The sequence below is a fragment of the Diabrotica virgifera genome, chromosome 1 (genome assembly GCF_917563875.1).
Source record: "Diabrotica virgifera virgifera chromosome 1, PGI_DIABVI_V3a".
In the NCBI taxonomy this organism is placed as follows: domain Eukaryota; kingdom Metazoa; phylum Arthropoda; class Insecta; order Coleoptera; family Chrysomelidae; genus Diabrotica; species Diabrotica virgifera.
In genome coordinates, this window is record NC_065443.1 from 267,779,855 (window position 1) to 267,795,023 (window position 15,169).

Sequence of the window (15,169 nt, forward strand, 5' to 3'; positions counted from 1 at the left end):
TAATACTTTAAGAATAATTTAATACGAACATACACATAAGTTTAGGGGGGTTTAAGGGAACAAAACCCCCATAAATTTTTTATGGGGTGCACAAATTTCACTATAATTTTTTGTTAAGATGTTCCTGTCATAAGAATGCCACACGTCTATTTTCAATAAAAAATCTCTAATAGTTTTCGAAATATTGAAAAAAATTGATTTTCATTTTGTAACTTCAAAGGGCTATAACTTTTTTTATGTCCATATTTGTACTAAGGTAAGTTAGGTCCAATCAACATATTTTTGACTCCAGAATCTGTGATATAATTTACGACCAATCTTTTCGGGACACCCTGTATAAAGACTACATATTATTTAATAATGTCTACCAGAATTTTGCAGACTAAAACCTTGATTACACGTAACGAGTATTGTAGCGAGACAGTCACTCGGATCTTGTTTTACTAGGCCGAGTCTTCGACCTCCCACCCTTCAATCGTATATTCGGCAATCCACTCGGTATGTGTAAACAACACTCGCTGTGTAACTTTGCATATTACCATTTCATCAGAGGAGACGACTTGTGTTAATCAATGTGATTTGTGATTCTCAAAAATAGCTAACAAATGGAACTCAGATAGGACAAACAAGTTCAGTTCAATTGTATAAATAAGTCACACCCGTGCTTATGAAATTTCAAATCTTTGGAGTATAAAAATAAATAAAAACGTGATGCAGCATATGTCTCGATTGTAGAAGAAATAAATATTGTTGGTTTTAAAACTCAAGAAGTCAAATAAAAAAAAAATTAAATTCGACATATAGACAAGAAATAAAACAATCAATGAATCGAAGAAAACGGGAGCAGCGAGATTTGGTCTAATGTCTAATCCATTGTCTATAGTCCAAAGACGCTTATCTCCTTCTCATAATATATCTGTCAATTCTTGTATAAGGAGTGGTATAAGCCGTTTGATATATTTTTAATGTTAGCTTTACGATCCATAAGTACACTACTCATTGTTTTTGTGGATCGAAACTGAACTGACTCGTCTCCAAATTCAAAAATTGTGAAATACGTATAAACCATCTCTCGCCCTCACCACTGTCTCGGTCCATGCCCCGGAATCTCATATGGAAAAATTGGGGAATTTCCCCCACCACTTCCACACCGCTCAGCTAAAGAAAGAGAAACGACAGCCTTTCTCGCTCACGAAGACTTTAACCAATCATTTATGTTAAAACACCATAACACCATACCTGAATGGGCTGAATGTCACAAATAAAATAATCAAACGAGGCTTAACTCGACGATGTCAAAAGTAATGACAGTTAGAGTTAGTAGTGCAAATACAAATAATTTTCTATTAGTTTACAGTTTTTATTGTATTATCTGTAACGATTTATTCTTAGTAATTTCAATTTCAGTTGGTTCCTTATCCTTCGTTTATAAAGTGTAGTGTGTAGTTTTGTTTTAGTTGCGAAAGAACTTTGGTATTGTGTTAAAAAAAATAAACATGGTTTATTATTGTTGTGTACAAATCATAGAAAAGTTAGAAAATGCATAGGTAAATAGTAATTAGTTTATAACTGTTTTATCTGAAACAACAAATAAATACACGTACCTATATTTAGAAAAAAATTGTCTAACTTTTTTATATCCCTTTTCCTTACTAAATTTGACAGCAAAAATAACATATTTTGCAACTTGATAATTCCGAATAATTTATGAGTATTACTTAGATATTATTTAAATAAAATACTTTAACAAGCTTAGTAAGTTTTGGTATTTTATTTTAATAATATAGGTGAGATTATTTCTTGTAAAATAACAAGATATTTTAATTAGTAACGAAATTGCCCGCAAGAGGCGCTAAACGGATAAAATTAATGCTTGTCCATTTGAATTTCCCGCCAAATGGTGATTAGTTAACACATCGCTCGCAAATGGCCTAAGAAACCAAATTTTTACAGTGAGTTGCCTATCTATCTGGTAATACTATATATTATTTATCTATGGTCTCGGTCCAAGGTTCATAAATAGACAGGTTGCATGGTAACTTTCCACCAATCAGCATCAAGAATCTAATGGCGGGAGTGACGTCACCCAGAATGCTGCATTTAAATTCATTCACTTCACTCATTGAAATGAACTCGGAAAGTAGGAATGTATTGAAAATGTGTATATTTAAAAAAATATGTTTTGATTTTTAATGACTATTTATTTCATATATTCTTTAAAAAATGTGGTAGATACCTGTAAAGTTACAAAAATCATAGAATATAATTGCAATTAAATATATGCAGTAGAATAGCATTACTACTTAATTAAAGCAGAAGGGGATTCTTTCTTGTGTATATATGGGACTAAATCATTCAAATATCCTAGGTATATTAATAATGGGTTGAATACAATTTACTTTTTTAAATGATTTTGAGTAGGTATATAATAATTTTGAATTTCGGATAATGCATGTAGTACATTATTATAAATTCCTCCATGTAAAATTAACATGTAAACCATGGTGAAAAAGAAATTCAACTAAAGATTTATGTATCAAAATTAGTAGTTTTCCCTTAAGTTTAACATAAGAGCATCTGATTACGTTAGGTACTGGATCATAATATCTAAAACTATTAAAACATTATGATTCCATTCAATAGGTACCTGTGAAGTTTTAAATTAACAGTAAATTATAAAAAAATACAATTTCAGTGCAATAAAGGGAATTTTCCCCATTTTATATATTCATTTAGTTTATAATTGTTTATTCAAACGATCTTCAGATGGCTGCAATATTGGTTATAATTTTATATGAAACAATTACACATAATAGATCTATTATATCTATAGAATTAATTAGATATATTGTTCAATAAGTCTAAGCAGATTGTAACCTACACAGATGATGTAAACTTAATGTGAAGAACCGCAAGAGACATTACAGAACTGTAATGTCTCTATACAAGAATGAAGAATGTCCTTTATTATACAATACAGCAGAAAGAAAATCCAGTAAGTAAGTAGGTACTTATACAACCACATTAAAATGTATCTTAACACTTGTAAAAGAGTTTTGGGTTTAAGTTATTATACTAAAAACACTTAATGATATCTATAGATACATTAAATCTCAAGATATAAACACAAATTAAAACACTAACGATATTTAATAACAAAATATAGCCTCCAAACCAGGTATCCTATTATGTTTACAAACAATTCGTAAAATTGATCGTCTGGGTGACGTCACGATGACAATATTTCATTTGTCAATGTCAAAGTTACCATACAACCTATGGTATAGGGACCTTGGTCTCGGTCTAGTAACAATTTGCTGTCTCGCCACTGTACTCGTTACGTGTAATCAAGCCATTAACGTCAGAAACAAACAATTGAGGAGTTTGCTACAAGAAGGATGCAGCTCCATATTTGGTAATTGTTGGGAAATTGAAAAAAACTGTTTTTTAATAAAAGTTTTTATTTTAACCCTAAAGACATAATATCAATCGATGAAAAACAGATTTAGTCAATATTTGAGGCTATTTTTAAGTAGATAATTTTTGAAAAACTAAGAAAAAAAAATTGCAAAAAAGTGGGACCTGCATCTTTCTTGCACCAAACACGTACTCTTACTCTTGCACAAACGAGTATGGTTTGCCTACTACACAAATACAAAAAAATCTGTAAAAAGAAATGTTGGTGTCAAAAAAATAGCATTAAAAAAAATAAAACATTAAACACACGGGCAAACACATCCTTTATTCATCTACCTGGTCGTCATCATCCGTTCCAGATGATTCGGTTTTCTGGTTCTCTGCCATGGCTGCATCACTTGTGAGGCGGGTGTAAAAAGCCATTTGGTCCATAGGAACGAATCGTGTTGTCAACTGCATTACATCTGCATATTTGGCTTTTTTGACAGGTATAGGATTGCAATAGACAGGAATATCAGAAAAAACTGAGAGATTTGGAACAAGTGAAAACTCGGAAGGCCAGTAGATATACTGACTTTAATACCATATAAATGTTCATTGCTGTACTGGAAAATTCGGTATTTGGAAATCTGGAATTTTTGCTTTTCTGCATTTGAGATAACTTTTTTAAAATGTCCTTCGTAGTGAACACTAAAATTCAGGATCATATTTTGTTTTACCAGAATAGAAATAAACTGTTTGGATGATTGTTTAACAAAATCAGCATATTGTTGGGGGCTAAAAACGTAGTCCTTCCTTAAAAACTTCTCAATAACTCTAAAGCAGCGATCATAAGGAAGAAAGCTATGTCCTGGCTCAGGAAAGCGGTGCTCTATCTTATCAATAGACCTAGTTCACACCAGCAAATACAGAAACTGAATCATTACTGAGTTTTTGTTTTGCGCAGCAGCGTTATCGGAGAAAAGATATAAAAGTTTAACATTTTTAGGGAGTATATTTTTTATATAGTGGTATAAAAATGACACTACCTCGTTTGGTGACTTTCGAGCCGTAGTTTCATCATACATATAAAAGTATGCTTGATTTGTCTTACCAGAATGGACGCTGAAGTTTTATGTCCACAACTAGCGTTTGTAGAATGCTTCCCCAGCAGGAATCTTTGGAAGCGGAAGGTTTTCCGCTTCCCTCCCAAATAGGTATTTTGCAAATCTTTGTCGCCTATTTTGTTAAACTTTTGTAAGACAACTTCTCTTGTTTCTTCGTCCACATTCTGAAAACACTTGTACCTGCAGTTGCAATTCGATCCAGTTAATCTCGGTCCCTTCTGTATTCCTTTCCAGTTCGTATTCATTTTCCCTTCTGCAATTGATTTTTTCCACATTTCTTTTCCATAGAGTGGGGTTGGTACTTTTTCTATTTTTGGTTACAGGAACAACTGGGGGCTCTTCCGTGGGCTCCATGTTGACAACAGGTTCAATGTGTTGTGTTTTTACAGAGGTACGTTTCTTCTTTAGATGCTTCCTCCTAGATGAAGGTCCTGCGACATCACTATTAAAACAACTTTCATCAGAGCTTGTAGGTTCATAGTCTGACTCACTAGCGCTAAACGGATCTGACTCGGTTTCACTCATTTTTTCACCACGTTAAATTTTTACACGAAAAATTAAACCGCATGAAACGCAAAATTAAACGCACGCCACGCAGTAATGATAGCGACTAACAAGTCAAAACAAATCAGCTGCCCTGCCGGCCCAGCGCCAACAGAAGATGACCTTGCATTCCACGAAAATCACGGAAAATTCACAATCGTTTGGTGCAAAAAGGATGCAGGTCCGGAGTTGCACCCTTCTTGCACCAAATGAGTGAGGAGGCAGATACATAAAGACGTATAATTCCTTTATTTATTATCGGATCTGCATCGTTCTTATACCAGTCAATCCGCCAATTTTTTTTAAATATGGCATATGTTTCCACCCAAAACGGTCTAAAAATGGAGCTGCATCCTTCTTGCAGCAAACTCCTCAATTGTAGACCACAGTCTACAAACCCTGAAAATACCTACAGCGATAGCCTACACGCCTTGAAAAGGGGATAGTACTGTGGAAGAATTAATTACGGAATAACTGTTTTTTCTTTTTCATTTTATATATCAAAATTATTTTCATTCAATATAGGCAAAAATAACCAAAAATTGTAGTGTCTATAGTTTATTTTGTAACCAAGAGGAGTAAACTAAAAAGACAGATTCACACCCAAGAAAGTCACTAGAAAAATAAGTAAATACATCTTTTTTTTTGGTTGATCATGTCAGTCCTCGGTAATCCATAAATATTATATTTTATTAATACGTCGCTAAAGAGTTCTAAAAACAACTGCTTTTTACATAAAAGCACACTAAAAATCTAAAAATTATATAACTTAATTAACCTATGAAATGCTAATATTGTCAAAATTTGATAAATGGCATTAGTAGAGAGATATCGAAACCCTATTTAACATCGTCCTTTAATAAAAGATCCTTTATTTTGACATAAATAACCATGCTTATATGTCAAAAGTGTCAAAATAAAGGATCTTTTATTACCAAACGACGGTTTCGATATCTCTCTAAAGTCAAAATTTTAACAGTGAAGTAAACTTGCCTGCGGTTGGACCAATTACAAACAAGCATTACAGCGCGGTAAATTTGAATCACTCCTCTTGGTTTAAAAACAAACCATAGTGTAGTCTACACTGTCTACAGTATATTATTATAGTATTTCCTTGTTGATATAATAAGCTTACCTGGAGACAAAGTTAGAGTGCTTGGATATTGTTTGTTAGAACTTTGCGTCGATTCTGAATCCAAAGAACTAGATGAAAGCGCTGAAACAGATGCAGTCTTCTTTCCTGGATCTAAAACAGTAAATATGGACAAAGAGTGACTATAGGTGGTAATAAGTCAATTGTATACAAGAACAAAGATAACAGAAGGTCAACTCTACATCAACCAAACCCCTGTAGAAAGAGTGAGGCACTACAACTACCTCGGCACCACAACAAATGAAGAATGGGCCAACAATTAAGAGATAAGAGCGCGCGTCGGAAAAGCTAGATGCACCTTCAATCGGATGAGGGACTTCTTTAAGAGCCACAACGTCGTTCTTGCTATAAAAATAAAAATGCTGCGATGATACGTCTTCTCTGTCCTTTTTTATGATGTTGAATCGTGGACATTGAACAAAGATATGTGCAGAAAATTGGAAGCATTTGAGATACGGCTATATCGGAGAATACTTAAAATCCCGTGGACTGGCCGAGTCACAAATGAGCAGATCCTCAGAAGAATGAAGAAGAACCGAGAGATACTGACCACCACCAAATCTCGAAAGTTACAATACTTCGAAACACATTATGCGAAATGAATCCAGATATGCCCTCCTACAAGCCATCCTGCCAGGAAAAATATTTGGAAGACGATTTTTAGGAAGAAGAAGAACATCCTGGTTAAAGAACCTCATCACCTGGTTCAACACAACATCTGTGCAGCTTTCGTCAGGGATAGACACATCAAGAAGAACAATACAAAGTTTTTCCAACTTTAGTTCTTTACTTAAACTAATTGTCGAGAAACTTTTGTAAACTTTGCAGTGGTGAGTATGGTTATTATTCTATAGTAATGTTAGATTTGAATTTGGTTAATTTCTAATCATAAAACGAGACAATTTAGTCCGACTAGAATGTAACTGTAAAGATCCTTCTGTTGAGCAATTCTCTCCTACCTATATTCAAAGAGAAATATACCACCTCTATTCAAAGAGAAATAGCAATAAAGTGTGGTGTATATAAAGTCAGTTCAAATGTTGACTCCAAAACTTAAAGACAAACGTCCTGTTACGTCACAGGCGAGCGGCAGGCAACCCCAAAATGACCAGGTACTGATCACGGAGAGGTGAATGGCCAATTTTAGACATACTGTATGTTTTTGACGGTGCTGAAAACGAAAATGAGATTTATTTTGAATTTCATGTTGGGGAACATGCAATGTCAAAATCGCAATTTTACCCTAAAAATAAAAAAAAATCACTTTTTTGCCTTTTCCTCGCTACAACTCTGTTCCATTTTAATATTTTTTCTGAAATTTTTACAGTATATAGCTCTAACATTTCTGAAGACAACGGTACCTGTTTCAAGCTTTTATTCTTATTCTAATAAAGGTTATGAATTTTTCAAAGGAAAAGGTGCTGATTTGTGCATTGCAAAGTTTAATCGCAAAAGTTGAGTGACGAAATTTAAAATTTAGCCTTTTATTCACGTTTATGTTAAAATAGAGAGTACAAAGAAGTTTTCTAGAAAATTTTAGATCAAAATGTTTTATAGAAAAAAAAAATAGTGCAACTTTTATTATCGACATGAGAAATCCCCAATATAACGGTTATTTTTCGAGATACTGACCATGAGTGGTGAATGGCTAATTTTGGTCTTAGATTATGTTTTTGACGGTGCTGAAAACGAAAATGAAATTTATTTTAAATTTTAGGTGGGGGAATATTGTCAAAATCGCAATTTTACCCTAAAAATAAAAAAAAGTGAAATCACGTTTTTTTGCGTTTAACTCGCTACAACTCTGTTCCATTTTCATATTTTTTTCTAAAGTTTGTACACTATATGTTGCTCACTTTTTTTGAAGACAATGGTATCTGTTTTAAGCTTTTAGTCTTATCCTAGTAAAAGTTATGAATTTTTAAAGTACAAGGTGCAGGCAGATTCGTGAATTGCAAAGTTTAATCGCAAAAGTTGAGTGGTAAAATTTGAAATTTATCTTATTAATCACGTTTATGTTAAAACATAGAGTACAAAGAAGTTTCCTGAAAAGTTTTAGTTTTAAATGTTTTATAGAACAAAAATGCCGCAACTTTTAATATAGACGTTATAATTCCCCAAAATAACGCCTATTTTTCGAGATACTAACCATGGGCGGTAAATGGCTAATTTTGGTCTTATTTTATGTTTTCGATGGTGCTGACAATGAAAAAGAGGTTTATTTTGAATTTTATGTGAGGGAACAATGTCAAAATCGCAATTTTAACCTAAAAAATTAAAAAAAAAATAAGGTCACGAATTTTTACGTTTAACTCGCTACAACTCTGTCCCATTTTAATATTTTTTTCTGAAATTTCTGCAGCATCTATTTCTCACCTTTGTGAAGACTATGAAAGCAACTGTTGTCTTTCAGTCTTTTCTTCATAAAAGTAATGAATTTAAAAAAATCAAAGGTGCAGATTCGTGATTGCAAAGTTAAATCGCAAAAATTAAGTGACAAAATTTAAAATTTATCTATTTGATTACGTTTATGTTAAACCATAGAGTTCAAAAAAGTTTTATGGGGAGTTTTAGATCTAGATGTGTTATAGAAAAATATGGTGCAACTTTTAATTTTAAGAAAGAGGTGGTTTAATTTATTTTTATTTTTAGGGCAAAATTGCGATTTTGACCATGTTCTCTCACCTAAAATTCAAAATAAACTTGATTTTCGTTTTCAGCACCAATAAAAACATAAAGTAAGGCCAAAACTAGCCATTCACCACCAATGATCAGTATCTCGAAAAATTAGCGTTATTTTGTGGATTTATAACGTCGATGTTAAAAGTTGCAACATTTGTTTTCTATAAAACATTTTGATCCAAAACTTTCCAGAAAACTTCTTTGTACTCATGTTTTGAAAAGAATTCAATATAAAATCTTTATTTCAAATTTTGTCAGTCAAATTTTCGATTAAACTTTGCAATTCACGAATCTGCACCTTGTACTTTAAAATATTCATAACTTTTACTAGAATAAGACTAAAAGCTTAAAGCAGAAACCATTGTCTTTAAAAAAGTAAGCGATATATAGTGTACAAACTTTGGAAAAAAATATTAAAACGGACCAGAGTAACTCCGTGCTTAGCCAAAACGCCGTATCTGCAAAATTCTGAAAAAATTAAATTTTTACTTCATTCTAACCCAAATGTGCTAGTATAAGAGCTGTGAGACATTTTTGAGTAGGTATTTTAGGCAACTTGAAAATTTTTCAGGTGACTCTTCTATGATAGCCTAATACAAAAATGCCGGTCTGGCTGGAGGGTAGCGGTTATTTTCCCCAAAAATCCCCCCCCCCCCCCACAGTTAAAAAAGGGTAAAAATTGTTATTACAAAAAATATCATTGATATGACTTGAAAGTAATTTTAAATATTCAAATATAAAGAAAATAGACAGGCCAGGCGATTTGAGGGCGATTTTAACTCTGCAAGATACTTTCATGGGCACCCCAGGATTATTTTCAGGGGGTGCATCTGAACTTCAGAAGATTTCATCTGAATCTGTACATACTATTAACGAGTATAAAATATACAACTATACATGCATTGACATGTACATTCCTTCCGGACAGGGAGGTGCAATTGTTATTTTGACAGGGTATTTTTTAATTTTAAAAATAAATGTTCTAAAAAAGACAGGTTTTTTTGGTGAAATTATCCAATTGCCATGTGATCAAATAAATTACGCGTACATATAAATGAAACCGCTATAGGTAAGCAGCAGTGTGAGAAAGAGCGTATACCGATAGCTGTTTGCGTCCTCTGTTGTAGCTGAGCGAGTCCGTTCTCTCGAGAAAATCGCGTGACTTGGTGATATCCATGTTGTTGTGCCTCGAAAAGTTAGAGTAATTACTATCTATATTATAGTTTTTTAAGTAATTTTTCTTAATCAACGGAAAATAATACATACTATACAATAGAATTTGCAAATATGATAGAAAAAGAAAAATTTATTATTATAAATATATAGGCAGAAAAGTATAAAACTATAAACTGAATTAATTCTGTGTCCGAATCTTGTACTTCTTCTTCAAACTCCTCATCTGAGCTTAAATAATGTTCATTCTCTTCTTCTACGTCAGACTCCCCTCGAGACTCAGATTCCTCTTCTTCATGATCTGTAAATAGTTGTAATATATATTTAGAATTAATTAAAAATTAATTAGTGATTAATTGATTGAGTTGCTACGTATTCTTACTTATATAACCAATGCTTAATACTTTTCCTTATATAACCAATCACATCACGTTTTTTATTTCTTAGTATATGACCAAAGTAGCTCATGTTTCTTTCCTTCATAGTGTTGAGTATTTCTCTTGCCTTTTTCATCTTTCTTAATATTTCCGTGTTTGTTACGTGTGTCCATGATATATTTAACATTATTTAACCGCAAGTCTTTCTTCACATGCGCCCGTGATTGTCCAGGCTTAGACTCCGTATAAAAGGACGGAGAATACGTAGCAACTCAACTAATTAATCACTAATTAATTTTTAATTAATTCTAAATACATATGACACTATTTACAGATCATATAGAAGAGGAATCTGAGTCTCGAGGGGAGTTTGACGAAGAAGAAGAGAATGAATATTTAAGTAGATGAGTTTGAAGAAGGAGTACAAGATTCGGACACAGAATTAATTTAGTTTATAGTTTTATACTTTTCTACCTATATATTTATAATAATAAATTTGTCTTTTTCTATCATATTCGCAAAATCTATTGTATGCACGTATTATTTTTCTTTAATTAAGAAAAAGTTACTTAAAAAACTATAATATATAATAATTAATCTAACGTTTCGAGAAACAACAACATGGATATCGCCAGGTCACTTGATTTGTGTCTAGCGAACGGACTCGCTCAGCTACAACAGAGGACGCAAACAGCTATCGGTATACGATCTTTCTCACACTGCTGCTTACCTATAACGCTTTTCATTTATATGCACGCGTAATTTGTTTGATCACCTGGCAGTTGGAAAATTTCACCAAAAAATCCTTTTTGGCGAAATTCTAAAAAAGTCTTTTTTAGAATATTTATTTTTAATATTAAAAAATACCCTGTCAAAATATCAATTGCACCTCCCTGTCCGGAAGGAATGTACATAGCTATGCATGTATAGTTGTATATTTTATACTCGTTAATAGTATGTACAACAGATTCAGATGAATTCTTCTGAAGTTCAGATGCATCCTCTGAAAATAATACTGGGGCGCCCATGCAAGTATCTTGCAGAATTAAAATCGCCCTTAAATCGCATGGCCTGTTTATTTTCTTTATATTTGAATACTTAAATTTTCTTTAAAGTCACGTCAATGATATTATTTGTAATAACAATTTTTACCCTTTTGTTTAACTTTGGGGGGGATTTTTGGGGAAAATAACCGCCACCCTCCAGCCAGACCGGCATTTTCCTATTAGGCTCTCATGGAAGAGTCACCTGAAAAATTTTCAGGTTGCCTAAAATACCTACTCCAAAATGTTTCACAGCTCTTGGACCATGCATATCTATCTTATTTGCTTACCAAAAATGACGTAAGTTATGTCAAAACACATTAAACACACCGCATCTTACGCCTAATCTTGTGTAAATGTATACGAATACTTAATAGTCGAGGAAATGAAGCATTTTGGCTCGTAATTTTTTCGTCCAGCATGGATTTACTTGAAATTTTCACAGAAGGTAGGGAATAGTCCAAGGATCATTTTCTATATCATGCCGCCGTACGCTAAAACCTTGGGGTTGGTTACCACCCCATTTCGGGGACGGGAATTTTTTATTACATTTTAACTATGCGAATCGATGTAACAAGTAATTCTAAGAAAAAAATGTTTTTTACATTTTCTTCGTAAAACTAATATTTTTCGAGTTATTCGCGCTTGAAAATAACAGTTTTTCGATGAAAAAATCGACTTTTTCGAATCGGTTTTTTGAGAATACCTCGAAAAATATGCATTTTATCAAAAAAATTGTAGATATCAAAATTGTATCTTTTAGTAACAAAAACCAAATTATTTTTCTGTAATATCTTTAAGACCAATAGAAACCGAGACACGGCATGTTAAATGTTAGCTTTTTTCGTCAAATGCATAATTTGAAATATTCAAAGTAAAATAACTAATTAATTAATATTAATTAATATTTATTGACGGAAAACTCCATTTTACAATTAAAATTAAAAGTCAAAATTAAACATTGAACACAAGTTAACTTACATTACTTACAATTAAACTAACGACATCAAAAAATTAAAATCAAATTAAAATAATTCACGTGAAATAGTCCTTTTAAAAGCATTTAGTGTGACTTCCATAAAGTCTATATTTGGAAACTCATTTACACTAGAATCAATTCTATTTAAAGGCATATTTTCTGCATGACGTGTATTGCACGGATCTAGCGGATAGCAAGGGACATCTTCTCAAATTCCTAGCTGGAACATAAAAATCTATTCGATCCAGAATGCTAGGTGCAACAATAATATCATTTAACACCTTAAATACGAAATTAAGGTCAAAGTATCGCCTGCGATCCTCTAGACGGTGCAAATGAAACATCTGCATGACCTGACTGGAATTCAATTGCATTCCTCTAGTACCTAATCTATACCGCAGATATCTAACGAATTTATTTTGAATCGATTCAATTCGATATTTGTGATTCTCATAACTTGGACTCCAAATCACTGAACAATACTCTAGTAATGAACGAACATAACTCAAAAACAATCCCACAATTACAAACAAATTATTAAAATCATATGACATTCTGATGACTAACCCTAATGTCCGATTAGCACGCGTAATAATGGCATCATAATGGTCCACGAAACTTAGCTTACTATCCAGCAACACACCTAAATCCTTAATTACCTGAACCCTAGATAAATCCACATCTCCTATCTTGTATTTAAAATCACTGGTGGTCTTATTACGTGAAAAAATAATGTATGAGCATTTCGAAGCATTCAATCTAAGATTATTTTCCTGGCACCAATGTACTAAAGAATCCAAGTCTCTCTGCAAACCCTCACAATCAGATTCTGACCTAATGCATTTAAATATCTTCAAGTCGTCTGCAAATATCAGATATTCAGATTTAAAGTTCCTACCAATATCATTTACCAACAACAGAAAAAGCTTAGGACCCAAATGGGAACCCTGCGGAACCCCTGACACGGCTTCAAATCCATTAGAAACACATCCTGCTGATCTTACTTGCAATGTTCTTCCTTGCAAATACGAAGTAAACCAAGCTAATAAAGAACCAGTGATACCAAAGTTTCTCAGCTTGTAATTAAGACATTATGATCTAGTAGGTCAAAGGCCTTACTGAAATCGGTGTATATAGAGTGCACCTCGTAACCCTCATCCATTGCTGTACCTATACTATCGATATACAAAAAGAGGTTAGTGAGAGTAGAACGTCCGCCTACAAATCCATGTTGGTTGTCCGTAATAATGTTCCTAAAAAAATTATCCAAACTTGGCAAAACCATTTTTTCAAATACTTTAGATAAGGCTGACTGAATACAAACTGGCCGATAATTTTTGATATCACTATGATCTCCTGCCTTGAAAATAGGACACACAAAGGAATGTTTCCATCTGTTCGGGAAAATTCCCGTCTGGAGAGATTTATTAAGAACATATACTAATGGTTCACACAAGGACACTGCACTTTCTCTTAGGAACAAATTCGGTATCAAATCAGGGCCAGCCCCTTTATTGACATTTAATGACAACAACACATTCAGTAAATTGTCAAAAGTGACTTCGAGGTTACTAATTTCCACCTCCAGCTGTTGTGAGAAAATTTCATTACTCTCCAGGTTATCCAGAGATTTACAATTAAAAGTGCTGTATACAGTACCAAAATGTTTCGCAAACAACTCTGTTATTTTAACGGAAAAACTTTGCATTTTTCGAAGAAAACCTAAATAATCTTTTTTTAAGCACACAGCTAGGCCTCTCAAAAAATAATAATAAAAAGTTTCAAGCCTGAAAATTAAGCGACTTATGATCAAAAAAAGGTCGGTACCTGCTTTTCTCTATAAAAAAATCAGTGAAAACAACCCCCTAACTACCCTCCTAATTAAAAATTTGTCTTCACCTTTCTGTAATTCCTTTTATATTTATATTATCAATACACCCAAGAAGTTTGACCTATTTAAAAGGCCTAATTTTAGAAAAATTGGAGTTTAAAGAAAAATTAATTTTTTGGAATTTTCCATTTTTCACCTTTTACTTCAAAATATCTCCGAAAATACTGGAGATGCGAAAAAAATGATGGCTTACTAAATTGTAGCTTTTTTAATAACTAAAATTACATTGTGCATAGATTTTTATTACAGTGAACAGTTAGCGAGATATAGCTGTTTAAAGCCTCTATTTACGAGCAAACACCCCCTTATTCGAGCCCTTTAAACCCACCCTAATTAAAAACTAAGGGATCTTACGGAATGTAGTTTACACAGTCTTATAACTCTTTAAAAATCCTACAAAGTCATTTTTGAAAAAACTTTTTATCGCCAAAAATGAAGGAGCTGTTTATAAAACGAATTTTTTTTTTCGAAAATTTCGGATAGTCCTCTTATGGATAATTTTCAATGTATGTATAATACCACAGAACCGGTTCGTATACTGGAAGATGACTAAATAACTATTTGTATTTTGTATTTGTTCATTTTTGTATTTTTGTTAGCTTATTAAATAAATTTTTTTGTAATTCTTTAATTCTACTTTTTTTCTGTATAGATCTATTAAAATATCTACTTATAAAAACTGTAATGTTATTAAGGGTGGTTTTAAGAGTTGAAATATTATGATATATCCTAAAGTATAAAACAATCATTATTTTAACCAATCAAAACCAAATTTTACCCATATTAAAGTTTACAATGTTATTAT

At 32.5% G+C, this 15,169-nt stretch overlaps 1 protein-coding gene across 3 annotated transcripts in view; it reads right to left on the reverse strand.

Annotated features, from left to right (window-relative positions):
- LOC126884350 (WD repeat-containing protein 44) overlaps positions 1-15,169 on the reverse strand; it is a 100,415-nt gene that overhangs the window by 67,825 nt on the left and 17,421 nt on the right. For all 3 annotated transcript variants that reach the window (XR_007697979.1, XM_050650288.1, XM_050650279.1), the window contains exon 3: positions 6,202-6,312. Coding sequence is in view for 2 of the 3 variants with exons in the window: in XM_050650288.1 (XP_050506245.1) it covers positions 6,202-6,312 (111 nt within the window). In the remaining variant the exon portion in view is untranslated. The remainder of the gene's footprint in view (positions 1-6,201; positions 6,313-15,169) is intronic.